Source organism: Girardinichthys multiradiatus, chromosome 4 (assembly GCF_021462225.1).
Source record: "Girardinichthys multiradiatus isolate DD_20200921_A chromosome 4, DD_fGirMul_XY1, whole genome shotgun sequence".
Lineage (NCBI taxonomy): Eukaryota > Metazoa > Chordata > Actinopteri > Cyprinodontiformes > Goodeidae > Girardinichthys > Girardinichthys multiradiatus.
This window is the reverse complement of record NC_061797.1, coordinates 51,982,527-52,000,660: the sequence shown is the minus strand read 5'-3', so window position 1 is coordinate 52,000,660 and position 18,134 is coordinate 51,982,527. Positions and strand designations below refer to the sequence as shown.

Genomic DNA, 18,134 nt, shown 5'->3' with positions numbered 1-18,134 from the left:
TAACGGCAACAGTTTGTCTAAGATGGTTTAATAATGAGTTTTAAACATACTTAAATCTTTTGAATATTATAGTTGTTATCCTTTATACTGTCTGCTGTATAGGTATGAGAACCAACAGCATGGGATGAGAGAAGCTACAGAGGCTGTAGCTTTTAAAGCCATGAAGACTGGCTGCTGTCCTTCAGGCTCATTCCGGCGCTGTGATTATTTCCCTCAAGGCTCACCTCTTAATGATCTCAATGTTAATACAGCTGGTAAAGCAGCTGGTACAAATCAGCTCCACATCACCGTTATGTCCCTCGGAGGACATGTCCACTGGAGTTTCTCTTCATATCTTTGTGTCCCTGTAGCTTAGAGTCATGTTTCACTTGAACACCTCCTTCCTGGCTGCACCAGGGTTCTGCATGGCTGTCCTGTAGAGGCCTATCAATCAAGAATGCTCCATCTAAAAAAATAATCATCCGTGATGCTTCAGGTACTTTCTATGAAATCATAAATTCTTCAGAGACTGTAGTGCTTTTTAAAAGACTTTCAATATATATCATAATGGAGTTGTGTGCAAAGATTTTTAAAATGCCCTTTATTTCTTCTTCATTTTCTTTTCAAGCAATGAGATTTTTGTTGTAAGTGGTCTTCATAAATATTTTTTCAGGTTTTCTAAAGGTCTTTCAAAGTTTGTTTTGGGCTTTGGGTTCTTTTTCACTCTGCCTCAGTGATTCTGTTCAACCATGAAAGCATATGGTGCACAGAAATTTGTAATTGGGACAAATGTCAAGCCTAGAAAACATTCTAGCAACACTAACTGAAAGTCATACCTTCATAATTTTTAAAATGGTTCAATTCTGTTGAGTTCTTATTTTCATTTATGAAATTGATTAATTTGCTGAAATGCATGAAAGAATAAAGCGAACACAAGGCAACCAAGAACGCAGCGAACGGTTGCAGAAAAGCGATGATGTCGTATTTGGAACGCCGGACCTGGGCATCAATTCACGGCACAATGTCCACCCAAGACAAAAGTAGTACCGCAAAGTCTTCAACTGGAATTTGAGTTTAACAAGTGAAGATTTGTATGGTGATTCATTCAGTGAGGTGAAGAAAGCCAAGAGAACGCTTGTCTGAGAGGCAATAGCTTGGAAACCTAACAAACCAGCACCTCACCTAGGAAATTAAAAACACTCTGTGGTGAGGCCTGTATACCCCTCTCAGGAAGCCATGCGGCAAACTTTGAAAGGATCACAGCATCTTTCAAATAATATTTAAAAAAGTCCAGGAAATTCTAAACAGCTTTTCCCGACATTCAATCATTTCTATAAACCACACATGTCCTCAAACTCAAGTTTTACAGATAACCACAGCAATAAATTCCTGGACTTCTTCTGTAACAAAATCATGAACCACTGCTCCACTCTGTGTCCTCCATATACTCTGCCTCAGCTGACTGATGACTCACAGTTTGGGATCTCCCAGCCTTTCTGAAATTTCTGAAATGTCTCTCTGGGGAAATATACCTCCAGAAATCATACAGTCACTCGTGGGGTTCCTCAAGGATCAGTACTTGGTCCAGCCCTCTTCATCCTCTACATGCTCTCCCTTGGCAAAATCATTTCCAGGTTTGGTGTATCATTTCTCTGCTATGCAGGTGATACACAACTTTATATTACAGCAGACCCTCATCCATCTTCTGCTTCATCATCCACCTTATCTTCATCATCATTCTCTTCACTCACTCTCTGCTTGGAGGAGATAAAGACATGAATGACCCAGAACTTCCTTAAACTTAATAGCTCAAAAACGGAGGCTATTCCGGTTGGCACTCCACATCAGTCACAGTCATCCACTATAACCTAACTAACATTTTCTGTCAGGACATTAAACTTCGACCCTCACCTCTTTTTTGACTCCCACATAAAACGCCTCTGCAAAACTTCATTCCTTCATCTGAAACACAAATCTAACTTTTCTCCACATAAACTTTGATTTCTTTATAGAGTAAACTAAAGAAATGGGAACAAATGATGTATTTGTGGCAGACTGTTGGTAACAAACAACCCAAAGATCCAACCTAACATTGATTAATTATGTGTCAACAAAACTCTGATACACCCCTCGGGTTTCTAAGCTTCTTTGTGTCTGAACAATCTTTAGGTAAGGGTTGCCATTCTTCTGCGAATACTCAGGCACTGGGCTCAAACCGAGTCCAAAAGTGGCCGAAGTCCTCAAAAAACCATTAAAAGACCTCCAGGGTCCGGAGAACGTTTTATCAAGGTGCTGTTAGGAACATTTAAGAACTACTGTAAGATCTTTCTATTTGTTTTTAATGCTTACATGGTCTGCTCCACCTCCATCTTCTGCTTTTATGTTTTCCATTCTAATGTAGCAAGGATACAGAATGGTTTATCTGGATTTGTGAGAATCTGAATTCAGAAATTTTCTTCTAACTCGAACTAGAAAGTGATTGTATAGAATACATAGGAAATCTTTTCATTATTTTTGACAGAGGTGGGTATTCCAGGTCCAAAAAGTAAAAACCCTGCCTAGTTTTCCTTCATTCTGTTCAATTAACCAGGTGATTAGTCCCTGTCTATGTTGTGGGGCTGAAAATGCAAATGGTTGGACCTAATCTCTGAACAGGCTTTTTACTTTCTGGATCTGGGTTACCCACCTCTGGTTTTCGACATATTGAAACTGCTGAAAATCTAAATAATAATAATCTAAATAATTTTATTACTGCATCGCTTTCAGAAATAACCACTGAACCCACTGTAGTAATTCCTCCTTTAAATGCTGATGAAACTATGGCACAGCAACACCAGCAGCCCTGCTGAGCTAAATGACTCTTTCTAATCAATCATAATGAAGTCAACTTATTGCTTTTGTTATGCGAGGAAATCATCCTTTGGCGGCTAAAAACATAAGCAGCTAAAGAACTAAGAGAGTGACGCCTTGGAGGTTAAAATAAAGCAGCTTTGTTTTGTTTGAGAGCTTTTAAGGCTGAAAATAACTCAGATAAATGGAAGTGTGTGGTTTTTTTAATTCTTTGTACTGGAAAATCTGAAGAATGTCTTGCAACTGACTGCCTGTCTTTACCAGATATCTGTGTTTGCAGCAGAGCGCTGCTTGTTTTCTCACCACTGGAAACACAAACCCAACCTCAGGCAACATTTTCCAGGAGTATTTTTAACAGCTGCAGCCAGAATCATGGCATGTCGAATCACATATAGTGACATTTATGGCAGGCAGTCCACTTTTAGCAAACAAAACCTGTATTTTACATTGCTGCTCATGAAACTGTGGCCTAGGCTTAGCATAAAAAATGTGCAGTTGCATTTGGAGGCTTCAGAGCTTATCCCATCATGCACCAGATGCAGGAGTGTGTGGGCTGACTGTGATCTGGATTTATCCTGAGATGATGTGTGCACCCACTCACCATCAGAAAGCTAATTTCTTCTGCAACATCTGCACAGAGAAAACACACTCGGGGATAAGTAGTAGGTCGTCATAAGACATTTTTGTATAATCTTTGTATACTTTATGTAGCCCATTTTTTGGATGGGTATATGTTTTTTGGCAGGGTACTGGCGACCACGGACTGATAAAACATCCACAGGACTGAGCTTCTACTGTAACTAACTCTATGTTCTCTCTTTCAGACTCTAACCTTGAAAACTGGATCAGAGTTTATCTGTTCTTTCTTTCTAGATGAAACGACTAAAGGAGCTACATCCATTAACATTTACTTTTCCTTCCCATAGAAAGTACTCCTGGATCAGTGCCTCTTTGTTCTCTTTGTGTCTCTGCTCTGTTCTCTCAAACCTCCAGTGGGTCGTGGCAGATGGCCGCTCACACTGAGCCTGGTTCTGGTTCTGCTGGAGGTTTCTTCCTGTTAAAAGGGAGTTTTTCCTCTCCACTGTCGCTACATGCATGCTCAGTATGAGGGATTGCTGCAAAGTCAACACCAGTGACTGTCCACTGTCTCTACATGCTCATCCAGGAGGAGTGAATGCTGCAAGTCACTGACTGGATGCAATCTGCTGGGTTTCCTTAGATAGAAAAACTTTTTATCCAATTTGAATAAATAACTGAATCTGACTGAATTGTTCAATGGTTACGATTAATAGGAATGTATGAACCTGACTGTTGTGAAGAGCCTTGAGACAACATGTGTTGTGAATTGGTGCTATATAAATAAAACTGAATTGAAATTGTCCAGGTATGTGTAGTAGTCTGCAACCTTTGGTGTGGACCTCCTTAAGTCAATGACCAGTTCCTTGGTCTTCATAGTGTTGAGTTGCAGATGGTTCCTGTGGCACCAAAACAGCAAAGTCCTTTACCAGTTTCCTATATCCCTCTTCTCTGTCATCCCTGATACATCCTATGATGACTGTGTCATCTGCAAACGTCTGAATGTGACACAGCTCTGAATTGCAACAGAAGTCCAAGGTTTACAAGCTAAAGAGAAGGGGGACCAGAACCGTCCTATGGGGTGCTCCAGTGCTGCCGATCACTGTGTCAGACGTGATGTCCTTCAGCCTGACGTATTGCAGTCCATCTGTGAGGTAACTGGAGATCTAAGCGACCAGGCAGGGGTCCACCTGCATGCTGTGTAGCTTATCCTGAAGCAGAAGGGGCTGGGTGGTGTTGAAGGCACCAGTTTATGTCCTTCAGCTGTGTAACTCATGACTCACTGGAAGATGCACAGAAAGTCTTAACTTTACTGAAAAACAGCACGCAGTGGCTAAAAATAATGGAGATCCATGCGTCTCGCATTCATGGTGGCACAGATGAACATCAAGGCCTTAGGACTGAACCTTTTAGTAGCAAACACCCCAGGTGGGTCAGGTCAAAAAAACAAAGGACAAATATGTGGAAAAGCAGCTCACAGCCACTATTAAGTACGGTGGAGGGACAGTGGTGCTGGGGGTCTGTTTTTCTTCCAAAGTCTCTGGGAACCTTGTTAGAGTGCTGGTCATCAGTGCTGGTTCTTTCAGCAGGAGGATCCAAAACAAACGGCCGAATCAACACTAGACACATCAGCCGTCTTCTATGTCTATCTCAGTCCAAAGACCACCATAGAGGAACCAGAACTCGAAGCTCCCTCTCTCTTTATGCTCCAGTCTCGTTAAACATTTTTGACTAATATCCTACTGGCATTGAGGGGGTTGTAGACAGTATTAGTAGACAGCAGGGCAGCCAGTAATTGTGCGAAATATTTGGCTGCTGAATGAATGTCCTCAAATTAAGGTTGGATTTTGATATTTCTTTCAGTGATTGATTTCGTTGTGAGGAGGTGCTGTAAGTCCTAATGAGGCGGTTATATTTCCTGAAACATAAGTTGTTTCTGCACAAATATTTCTGGCAAGGGACAGCTGAGTAAAACAGAGAGATGAACTTTTAAAAAACAGTGAAAACACTCATAAAACCTCCAGTTTATGATGTAAAGGTTGAGAAAATGACCTTTCTAATTGCAATGAAAGGATGTTCCTCGTGTTTTGTTCATGTGTTCAGCTCACAGTGTTGTAGTTTCAGAGAACAGGTTGGATTCCACTCTACGGATTTAATTGTTCAGTGAGAGGCACTCTGATGATTCAGTTTGGTTTTGATTGAAGAAACTAGACAATAAAAGCAGCCTCCTCGTTGCTGCCGCCATTTTCTCTGTCCGAGCCAACAAGGCTGAGTGAGGGGCGGATTTCCACTACTGGGCTCAGTTAATCCTCCGTCATTAAAGCCAAGCATTCAGCCAGACTACAAACAGGCCTCGGAGGTCCAGACTGTGTTAATGGAGTGTGTGTTTCCATGATAAAGCTCTGAACAATGTGTGGACGCACAAGTGGCTTTGCAAGAAAATGCCTGTAACACCTTAAACAGGTTTAAAATAGGCCTGTCATTAATAGAAGCTTGAGGCGGTCAATTGGACCTCAGACACAGAGAGCTTTTAAACCAGCTGGAAGAAGTGACAGCGGTTCGTCACGACACAGACAGAGCAGGGAGGAAGAAATTGTCTCAATTTCTAATTTAATCCACACAAACAGGGTTGGCTTTGTTCTGATCACACCCGATTAAGGGTTAACTGCTTAATTAAAGCTTTCAGCATCACCATTTTCAGATTTAGTAGCAAAGTTCATTAAACGTTTTCCTGCTTCAGACTCAGTCAGCTGAGTCTGATAACAGTTCTGGTTGAAATCGGCAAGAAATGACTGATTTAGGAGGATAAGCTAAAAACCCGTTTCCACAAGTTTCCAATTGTTTTACTCATATTATTATTAATGTTATATGACCTTCAAACAGAATTAGGTTTTCACTTTTACTTACTGTAAGTCTTTGAGTTTCCTAACTTTGATGGTTCTGGTCCATTTCACCAGTCACATGCGGACTCGGAAGCCAGAGCTCGGATCTGGGAATGACGTCCTACCCAAGCTGAGCTTGTTCTCTGCAGCCAGTCGGGAAATCAGTGGGATTTGCTGATTGTTGTGGTGCCAGAGACTATCAGCAATGCAAGGGAGGGACTTCTGACTTCTTAAGTGGGGATTTCTGGGGTTTTCTGTCTGATTTTTCCACCAAGTGCAGATGGTACCACTGGAACATGCCTAACTTGGCTGTGGTGTCATTCCCAGATCCATATCTTCAATTCCAAGGCAAATGAAACATGAGCTTATAAACATTAATGTTGATTTATTACACATTTTCTATTCTTTATTTTCAAGCAACCAGATATCCCTTTTAGTCTTTTAAAGTGGTCCTGATCAACAGTTTTTAGGTTTTCTGGGTTTTCTTTGGACTTAGGCTGCCTTTGCACTCTTTTTCAGTCCAGTTTTTAGTTGGATTATGAACTCTGACATAAAAAGGCTCCTAGACCTCAGGGATGAACCAATGTTGTGAGGCTGAAACCAGCAGCACGCCACAAAAACACAATCTGTTCCCACTTCTTTAGCTGAATCTGTGAAAGGTCACATTTTGACCGCAGCAAATATCATTTACTTCCATTGTGATACCTACAATAAAAGTACATTAAAGTTGCATTTTTTAACGAAACGATCTCCTCTTTTTGATACATTTCACAGGATTTTAATGGACTCACAGACAGATGTGAGGAATGCTTTTAATAGACTTAAAATGATTTACAGTGGAGATCTGAGGATGATTAACTGTTAGATAAAGATTCTCTGAGCTGACACCCAACCATGGGGTCAGAAATGCAGCTTAGGTCTCACTGCTCCTGCTCTTTTCTGCAAGTGTGAAAAATCAGCAGGTTTTGCACAGTTTTGATGTCTGCGACCTACATGTTTCCTGCTAAATTTAGGTTCCTCTAATGAAGCGCCTGCATGCTTGTCCTTGTGCAGCATGTGATGCTGCATGCATGCTCTCATGCAGGCATGCCTCCCCTCCCTCTCACAGAAATGCTGCAATGCGTCTTCCTCAGCCAACACTGGGTCAGTGTAACTAGCAGCAGCAGCAGGTGAAGCTTCAGCCAATGAGACTCCTGGCTGAGGATTCTTGTGTTTCCTCTGCTGTGTGGTTGTGATTGTTGATCATTTAACACTATCATGTAGGCTTTAGTTGAAGAAGCTGGAAATAAAAGATTAAAAAAAGAAAAGAGGTGGGGTCGAGGCAGCGATCCATCCTCCCTGAACGATTTGGGTCAAACTGTAAGCTGAAGATAAAGAAGAAGCTCAGGATTCAATAACACTAAAGTTCCAACTCACCTTTTGAAGTAGAATTTTTTTGCTGCTTTAGTCTTCATTTTGCAAACCTTGTAACTACAGAACAGTGACTGATCTTCATTTCATTAAATCGCACAGCTGCTGGTTGTCAGATCTGCTAGTCACTGGAAATGTTTGTGTTTGAGAGTATGATTCATTCAGTTTGTTGTACTGTAGGTCAGAGAACTCTTCAGTACCAGAGTGACGTCCTGCAGACGGTAGTGTTGGTGAACCCGTCAGAGGAGACGGTGTCTTCAGAGGTGAGTCTCGTTCAAAAAGACACCATCAACCTCCTGATGGTGTTGAATCACTCTGAGCACTTTATTAACCCTCATCCATCTTCATCCATCCATCCATCCATCCATCCATTTATTACATCTAGTAACCTGGCTGACGTCATGCTGAAACACCAGATGCCACTGAGTATTTTGGTTTTGATGATGGATTTTTTTGTGTCTTTCACCCAGACCAGTTCTCTGATCACTGACACTGCTGCCAATAAGTTGCTCATTCTGAGTGGCCAGAGCTCTGACCAGGGAGGTGACATTCTTCTGCAAAGTGGAGCATTCACTTGGCAACATTTTTCTGAAATCATCTCAAACCCTCAAGTAAGCTTTTTACTTCAGAATACCTCAGACAGCTATTTAGATGATCAAACATCTGATTACAGATTCTCTCTCCTCTGTTTCTCCATTTTAGGTCATTGAAGTCCTGTCCAGGGTCTCCTCAGAGCTGCTGTCCAGGCTTACTGTTTCCTGTCAGGGAGACCGGGGCTGGAGCTCCCTGGGCCAAAGCCAAAAGCAGCAGCCACCCCTTAATATTCTTGAATATTGCTTAAACCCGGAGCCCCACCTGGCCAACATGGACGGAGTTACAGAGTTCACAGAGTATGTCTCAGAAACAGTGGATGTACCATCACCCTTTGAGCTTCTGGAGCCACCGACCTCTGGTGGGTTTCTGAAGCTGTCCAAACCCTGCTGCTACATATTTCCCGGAGGCAGGGGGGACTCTGCTCTGTTCGCCGTCAATGGATTCAACATTCTGGTAGACGGAGGGTCAGAGAGGAAGTCCTGCTTCTGGAAGCTAGTTCGACACCTTGACAGGATCGATTCTGTCCTGCTCACCCACATTGGTGCAGACAACCTGCCTGGAATAAATGGATTGTTCCAGAGAAAGATTGCAGAGCAGGAGGAAGAGAAGAACCAAGGATGTGGCTCCAGTAGTAATGGTGACTGGATGAAGAATTTAATCTCCCCTGAGCTTGGGATTGTGTTTTTCAATGTCCCAGAGAAGCTGAGGATGCCAGAGTCTACACTGAAGGTAAAGCGGAGCATTGAAGAGGCATCTCTGACACTGCAGTACCTCAACAAGCTTGGCATCACACCTGAGCCTCTTCACAGGGTCGTCAGCAACACCACCGAACCAATAACGCTGTTCCACAAACTTGGTGTGGGAAGGTTGGACATGTACGTCTTAAACCCTGTGAAGGAAAGCAAGGAGATGCAGTTTCTGATGCAAAAATGGGCAGGGAATAGTAAAGCCAAGACAGGAATCATGATGCCAAACGGAAAGGAAGGAGAAATATCTGTCCCCTATTTAACATCAGTCACTGCTCTAATCGTTTGGATCCCACATCAACCCACAGAAAAGATAGTCCGCGTGCTGTTTCCTGGAAATGCACCGCAAAATAAAATCTTTGAGGGCCTTGAAAAACTTAAACACTTGGACTTCCTGCGATACCCTGTGGCCACTCAGAAAGACATATCATCTGGCGCACCTCCTCCAATCTTTAAGCAAACTAAGATAAGGTCAAGAACAGACAGCAAAGAGAGTCTCAAATCTTCTCCTAAACCCCATGCTAAAGCTTCTAAGAAAGAGGCCAGTGGGCAGGAGGAAGAGTCAAAAAGTGAAGCCACTAAAGAGAATAAAGCTGAGAAGAAAGAAGAGAAGAAACCCAAAAGTGACAGTTTAAAAGCCACCAAACAGCAGAAAAACAGTGAAGTGGCTCCTGGAGCTGAAAAGACAGCAAAAAAGAAAGTTTTCAAGGAAAAACCTTCAAAGCAAGAGAAAGCATCTAAGATGGGTGAAAAGCAAGACAAAGAGAAAAAAGAAACCAAGAAAGAAAAGGTAAAGAAAGATGAGAATATAAGAAAGGAAGAGAAGAAGGAGAATAAGGCAAAGGAAGACAAAAAGAAGGACCCAGCTAAACCGGAGCTGAGAAAAATCACCAAGCCTGACTTAAAGCCACTCACCCCTGAAGTGAGAAAAACTCTACACAAGGCAAAGAGTCAGGCTAAACCTAAGGCTGACAAGAATAAGGCCGTTAAAGAGGAAGCAAACAAGAAAAAGCCAGTTGCAAAAATCATCCCTGAAGAGATTGCAGCGGCAGCTCTGGCTGACAGGTCCATCATGTCCTCACCTGAAGACCTCACTGAGGACTTTGAGGCTCTAAAACAAGAGGAGATGTCCAAACAGAAGACTGGGTCTGTCCTGAAGGAAGCAATGCCTGAGCTCCCAGTGCCCATGGATGCTAAAGTTTCTCCTCAGGGTTTACCTGATGAGAAAATAACATCCTCAGCCACTAAGGTTAACCCTGCTGGATCTAAATCCCCTGTCACCCAAGAACACGACGAAGACAAACAGGTCACTGCTACTCAACAGAAAGTTGTGAGTCACAGCTTTGATAAGAAGTATGAGGAGGAGAAAATGGAGAAATATGACTTCTTAAAAGAAAGCGTTACTGACAGATCAAAGAAGAGTGAGAGCTCAGAGGAGGAAGGTGATGTGATTGAAAAAGCTGAACTAGAAGGAACAGAAGATGATGAGGTCTTGAAATTTAAAATAGAGGAGGAGAAAAATAAGTGGGACACAAATGCAACCAAGCAAAAAAGTACGACAGCCACAGCACCGCTACCAGTCTCTGCCTCTGAGCAGTTCTCCTTCATCCAAGATGAGACCATCCCTGGTTACTCAGAGACAGAGCAGACGATCTCTGATGAGGAGATTCACGAGGAAACTGAAGACAAGATCCCACAACTGCGCTATGATGTGAGCTCCTATGACATTTCTGTTCCAGATGTTCCCGGTACGTTTGAATCCATGCAGGGGATTAAAGAGATGAAGAGCTCTGTGGTTTCTAATGTTCCAGATGTCAAACCTAAAACTTTTGTGGGAAGTCAGGAGCCTGAGTTTGCGCCTTATCCTTCCATCATCACTGCTCCTCTTGCAGAAGAGGAACATATCTCTTCTGCAACATCTATCACAGACTATGACAGACTGTCATCTTTTGCCACATCTGTGGCTGAGGACCAATCAATTGCCTCGGGGACAGCAGCTCAGGCCGAAGACGCTGGGAGAAATTCACTCTTGCTGGACACTGTCAACAGCGCTCCATCACGTGCAGAGGCTGCCCAAGGAAAAGACTATCTCCATTCAGCAGGAACCATCTCTCCTACCTCCTCCCTGGAGGATGACAAGTGCTTTAAGTCTCCGTCCTCTGATGAATACCAGCCCAACATTCCAGAGATAGAGAGTGATGCAAAGACCAAAACAGTCCATGAAGAAGAAGATGATGAGGAAGATGAAGATGAAGACCAAACTCCAAATGTTGATATCCCTCTGAGTAAACTTCAAGAGGGCTATGAACAAGCTGCCTCCTTGATGTACCAGGAGGAACAGAAATCTCCCTCTACTGTCATTCCCATGCAGGCTGTCAAGGAAAACCAGACTCTCCTCAGCACACAAGTGTTTCAGTCTGCTGCTGATGGAAAACCTGGAATCTCACCCCCTCCATCTTTCTCCCCTGGGCTAGAGTCCCGATCCAGGCAGGACAGTGAAGAGAGATGCTTTAGTCCTGATGACAGCACCATGAAACTGGCGTCACCCACACAGTCAGTACCCACAAGCAGTGGTTACTCTCCAACAGAAGAGAAAGCTTTTAAGACAGAAGAAAGAGATGAAGGGCTGAGCGCCATTAAAACTGACTTTCAGAAAACTGACCGATCAGTCACCATCTCAGACAATACCTCCTTTATTGGCTTGCCAGGTGACAAGACAACATTTGAAGCTTCTGAGGAATCGGATGAGGGCAGTGAGGATGACTATTACACTAAAAAGGAGTTAAAGCCCACTTTAAAAGCTAAACTTATGGAAGCAAAAGAAGGTTGCTTTTTAGATGAGGACTTTACATTCGAAGGAAAATCTACAAAGACAGAAGCAGAAGCTCAGAGTTCAGACAAAATGCAGGTGTCCTTCAGCACAATGGAGAAACCCAAACCAAAAGTGATGTTTTCTGATGATGAAGAAAAAGATGAAGATTTTCCAAGTGGGGTAGGATCGAAACCCCTTTCAGATGAAAAAGACAAAGCTGAGACAGCAGATATTACCATTAGAGAGCCAGAGAAAAGTGTTAATTTCAGTCTTTACGAATACCCAGAGAAAGAGAGCAGAGAGAGGGCTGTCTACACAAGGCAGGACACACCATACGTCCACGGCAAAACCTTCTCTTACGGTGATATTTATAGCAGCAAAACTAGTTCAGAGGAGTCTGATCTGTATCGAGAGGAGTCTCCAGATAAGGTAGAGCAAGAAGCTTCAAAGGGTGGTGCAGATATACACAAGCATGAGCCTCCTTCACCAAACAAGGTGTTAGAAAAAGAAGGAGGAAACTACTCCTCCTCTTCATGGCTTGAGTCCAAGGGTACATCAGCCATAGATCAATTTGAAAAAGAGGTTAAAGAAAAAGACATAGTTGTTTTTAGTCAGACTAGTCGTTTCCCCTCAGTGGCTGACAGACCTGAAGCCTCAACCACATGTTTGTCGTCAGAAAAGGACGAAACTCTCAGCACAAAGTCCCCAACGTTCCGCTCAATCACACCCAGGGTTCCTTCTGCCTCAGGCTACAGCGAGATAGGAGCATGTCTAGAAATCGACATGCGAAAGCTAACGGCAAGAGATGAGGAAGATTATGATGACGATGACGTTATTGATGATGATGAGGTAGAAGATGAAGAGGAGGATGAAGATGACATTGATTCTGATATGGAAAAAGGTGCCAAAGAGAAATCTGAAAAGGACGTTAAAAGTCCAGTAAGTCAAATGTTAGGCTCCAACAGACCTGAGTTTATGGTTTCTATGGCGGGATACGGTTACAATAGTCAGGGAAAGCCGAGCATCACAGAGAGCAGCTCAAGTTCAGTCCTAAAGGCTGAAGATCAAGCCCAGGATGACTCCTCTTGTGTCAGTGGAAAGCCAGTGGATGTAGGGGCTACAGGTTTGTCCAGTTACTCTTCAGGTTTTGAATACTCGTACAGAAGAGATGAAAAAGAGTCGTTATTGTCAAGTCACCCTGGAGACAAAGAGAAAGAAAATTTCCCTTTAAAATCAAGAGAGGACAGTTATTACCAAAGCCAAAAAGATGATACTGAATTTGAGAAACAGGAGACTCCAGATATTCTGAGTAAGAGCTCATTGGAAACAAACTTTCAGTACACAACCACAGCTGCTGTCCCCGGCTACTCCTCTTCTTCAGCCTACAGCTACTCCTCCTCCACCTCAGGCTCCCTCTCCACCAGCCGACAGTTTGGAGAGGAGTTGGAGACACCTGCGTCCGCTGAGCCTCTCTTTGAGTATTCCTCATTTAAAGATGAACACTCTCTTGTCGTGGATTGTCCCTCCTCCAGCTCAGCTGGTGCCAAAGATGACTATCTTGAAGTTTCTGAGAAGCAAATCACGGTAACAACCACGGTGGAGTCCAGATCCAGTTTAGCTTGCTTCCCCCCCCCCAGTCCTTTTGAGGAGGTCAGATCCTTCCCAACAGTCTCATCGGCCACTGTTGCTCAAGAGAGTGAGGAACATGCAGCTCCATTAGGTGGAGTCATTGATAAAGGGCCTAAATCTGAATGCTTCTATAAGCCAGAGTGGCCTGAAGAAACCAAGTTGGACACAGCTGCTCGGTTTGGGGCCTCTGCGGGTCCTTTTGCAGACTTCTCCATGAATAAAGAGGCTGCCAGTGCTGCTCTATTTGGTGTCACTTCTTCTCCTCGGCCTGACATTGAAGGCAAGCATTACTTTGAGGAGACTGACAGCAGTGAAGAGGAGGATGAGGAGGCATATATGCGTGAAATGAATCGGAGGTCTCCTTCCAGCGGTCCTACTGGTAGCCTCCCATTTTGTGACATGCCAGTTGCTCCAGTCTTCATTGAAAAGGCGAGTGATGCACTTCCAGATGTTCTTGGTTCTTACATGGCAACACCTCTCCAGACGAGCAAGCCGGACACAACAAACGGCCCGACGGATGTAAGCACAAGTAGCAGCATTCCTGCCGGGGTAACGACAGCTGAAGCACCTTCAGGCGCAGCCAGAGTGGAGTCCAAAGAGGGAGCAGCAGGCTACATCCGGAGTTCATATGAGTGGGAAATGCCCAAGCCTCAAATGGGAATGGTGCCTGGAGACTCACCCCCTCATTACCGTCATGATGACGAGTTTGAGGAGGAATGTGAGATGGAGCCGGAGCACCCCCCTCGCCCGCTTTCACTTGCTTCAACCGATCAACCGTTCCACTCGCCATTCTATGCAGAAGAGTGCAGTCGGGGTGAGCAGGATGATGATGACGATGATGACAGCGATCAGGACTTACCTATAGGAGCAACCTCTTCCTACACCAGCCGAACCTCTCCTGGATACTCATCCTCTGAATTAAGGCAACGCAAAGAAGACCTGTCACCATCCTTCATCAACCCCTGCATGAGGCGGCTTTCCAGTGATGAGGAAGACAAGGAGGAAGGCCGCACCAGTGATCAATCACGGGAGGGGGATGAACATGACTTGTCAGTCAAGAGGAGGGCGCACAAACAGCCCCATGTTTACCAGTCCCACAGCAGGGACAGCAGCTCTCTGCACCAGGTCGGTGCAGAGATGTGTCTGGCTACAGAGGACACCCCACCCACCTCTGTCAGCGAGTCCCTACCCTCTCAGTCAGAGTCAGATCTGCATCCTGGCACTGAAGAGTACCCCTCAGTTACCGGTGAAGGCAACATGGACTCAGACGAGGACGGAGAGTACATGCCGATTGATAAAACTGCTACAGGGCGAGGTAGCCATCATTCTACTTCCAGGAGGCGTGACCCTCCTCCTGCTCCCCTCCTGGACCCTTGCCCTCATCCTCCTCACCCAGATGTCTGCATGGTGGATCCTGACTCTTTAGGTAATGGCGCTCTGAAGAAAGAACCAAAAGCAAAAAGCCTGAAGAAGTCCTCGGGCAAAACAAAATCAGCTTCTCCAGCCAGGCGCAAGAGGTCTCCCATGCCTGTTAAACAAACGCCGTCACCTCGGAGTGCCTCACTGAAGAAAAAGGATGCAGACAAGAGCTCACGCATGTCTCGTCTGTCAGATGGACAAGGCTCCAAAGACGATGACCTCTCCAGATCAAGCTATAACCCCGGCAAAGGGCTGACAAATGGTGTCAAAACCAGCTCAGGTGAGCAAATGTAATGTAGACGTTCATAATAAAGTTGCAACAGTTTTGATACAACCTGTTTGTTTTCTCCATGTTTCAATGATACATTAAAATAAAGTACCTGTCAGCATCACCCCTGGTAGAGATGTGAAAAAAGCCTTGAATTAAATTCCTCTCATGTTGCAGGAGTACAATCTTACATGAACAGTTTTGGAAAATTCATTGAGGGAAAAATCCCTCATAAGAAATAATAGCTTTTCAATTCAGTTTTATTTCTATAGGCCAGTTTACAACACATGTTAACGGCATATTACAACACGTCTCAAGGCACTTCACAAGGTCAATTCAACCAGTCTTCCAGATTCCCAGTCAGGTTCATACATTCCAATTAATCGTAACCATTGAACAGTTCAGTCAGATTCAGTTATTTATTCAAATTGGATAAAAAGTTTTTCTATCTAAGGAAACCCAGCAGATTGCATCCAGTCAGTGACTTGCAGCATTCACTCCTCCTGGATGAACATGTAGAGACAGTGGACAGTCACTGGTGTTGACTTTGCAGCAATCCCTCATACTGAGCATGCATGTAGCGACAGTGGAGAGGAAAAACTCCCTTTTAACAGGAAGAAACCTCCAGCAGAACCAGAACCAGGCTCAGTGTGAGCGGCCATCTGCCACGACCGACTGGAGGTTTGAGAGAACAGAGCAGAGACACAAAGAGAACAAAGAAGCACTGATCCAGGAGTACTTTCTATGGGAAGGAAAAGTAAATGTTAATGGATGTAGCTCCTTTAGTCGTTTCATCTAGAAAGAAAGAACAGATAAACTCTGATCCAGTTTTCAAGGTTAGAGTCTGAAAGAGAGAACATAGAGTTAGTTACAGTAGAAGCATACAAAGTGATGATCTTTGACCATTCCTTGTTGCAGAAGCTCATGGTCATGGAGGAAAGTTGAATTTGTGTCTGTTGAACAATTTCTGTTCAACAGATGTGTTCTTTGATGTGACTGTATGTTTTAAATTATTATGCTACTGAAAGACCCAATGGGAACACATTTTTTACATTTCTGGTGAAGTCCATCCATTTTTTTTATTCTTTGTAAACATTTCCTGGTATTAGAAAGAGTTTATGATGCCTCATGTGCACTAATCTAACAAGGTTCCCTGGACATTTGAAAGAGAAACAGCTCCACAGCATCATAGATCCTTCGTCCTACTTGACAATGAGCATGAAGTGTGTTTCATTTGTGACTCCAGACCCACCTTGAGTGTTGCTGAAACTGTAATCTTAGAGCAGCCAAAAGGAGCTTACCCCTGAGGGTAGCTGGACTCAGCCTTAGAGATAGGGTGAGGAGCTCCATCATTCAAGGGGGACTCAAAGGAGAGGCGCTGATGGTGTAGGGGTTAAGCACACGACTATATATGGAGGCTACAGTCTTCAATGCAGCCATCTCAGGTTCAAGTCCCAGACCCGGCAACATTTGCCAAATGTCTCCCCATCTCTTCACCCCTCTTTCATGTCTGCCTACTGTCAAAAACTAAAAATAAAGACCACTAATGCTGAAAAATATCTTTAAAACGGAGAGACGATGCTCTTCTGCATCAAAAGGAGTCAGTTGAGGTGGTTCTGTCGTCTGATCAGGATGCTCCCTGTGCCCCTCCCTTCGGGGGTTTTCCTTTTACGTCCCACTGGGAAGAGGCCCTGGGTAGACCCAGAACACGCTGGACGGATGTTATTTCCCGTCTGGCCTGGAAACGCTTTGCGATCCCCCAGTATGAGCTGGAGGATGTCGCTGGGGAGAGAGATATCTGGGTTTCCCTGCTGGACCCGGCAGACGGACGGATGGATGGATGGACCTTCATAAGAGTTGGTGACCATAAGATATCTTTCTTTTGATGAGGTTCTCCAATGGTGAACTTTGGATATGTTTTACCTCTCTTAACATTCTGCTCACTGTGCTTAGTAGCAACATAAATAAGGGGTTCTCACACAGCATTGGGGTGGATGATAAAAGATGTGAAAAAGGGCTTCTGTGTGACATTATATACATTCCCCAGGGAAACGCAAAACTATGGATTACACATTAGAAGTTTCTAAGCAATCTGACAAAAAAAGTGAAGTCTAAATAAAAAATATACACATTTATACATTGTTAGGGGTATTAATACTTGGGCTAAACATGACTGAGTTAAAAAATGTTATTTCTTAACATTTGATATTTTCCACTACTGAATAAATGGGATCGAGTAAAAGGTTACATTTTGGCAAAATATTCAGGGTGAGATTATGCTCCTGCAATAAAAAAGGGATTAATTTGAAAGATTAATCCAAATCTTCCCCAGAGGTGTTTCTAAATGTGGATGGCAATGTATATTTGTACTGAACAGTACTGAGCTGGGATGGATAGAAATAAACTGGATTAAATTTGCTTGATTTAGGCAGTCACCAATTAGACTGAATTTATTGAAAACTGACTTCATTTGAATCATTTTGCTTTGAAATAAATTGAAGAGGACTACATTCATCTGATCATCCATTTGACGTTAGCTCTATGTAAAGAACCTGATGATGACTCGGCCATTGTGTTTTGTTGTCCCAGGTTCCCAGAAATCCGGCCCAGCAGCCGCTCCAGGCCTTCCCATTTTTGTGGATCTGGCCTACATTCCCAACCACTGCAGTGCTAAGAACGTGGACCAAGAGTTTTTCAAACGCATTCGCTCTGCATACTACGTAGTGAGCGGAAATGACGCCGCAGGAGGCGAACCTAGCCGAGCAGTCCTTGATGCTTTGTTGGATGCCAAAGCTCAGTGGGGATCAAACCTACAGGTATAAGAACCACCTGCTTCCAGAGCTCATTTAATTATATTCCATGTTGTTCAAATAATGGACACGATTTGAAAACTTATTTTCTAAAAAAATATTGGAATTGAGAGAATGGATTTCCTCATCTTCTGTCTTGGCTGAGCTTAATAAAAAAAC

At 43.7% G+C, this 18,134-nt stretch overlaps 1 protein-coding gene across 2 annotated transcripts in view; it reads left to right on the top strand.

Annotated features, from left to right (window-relative positions):
- Positions 1 to 18,134, top strand: part of map1aa (microtubule-associated protein 1Aa) — a 72,560-nt gene that overhangs the window by 50,517 nt on the left and 3,909 nt on the right. For both annotated transcript variants that reach the window (XM_047363125.1, XM_047363126.1), the window contains 4 exons: positions 7,878 to 7,960; positions 8,168 to 8,308; positions 8,400 to 15,177; positions 17,755 to 17,981. In XM_047363125.1, the coding sequence (XP_047219081.1) occupies positions 7,878 to 7,960; positions 8,168 to 8,308; positions 8,400 to 15,177; positions 17,755 to 17,981 (7,229 nt within the window). The remainder of the gene's footprint in view (positions 1 to 7,877; positions 7,961 to 8,167; positions 8,309 to 8,399; positions 15,178 to 17,754; positions 17,982 to 18,134) is intronic.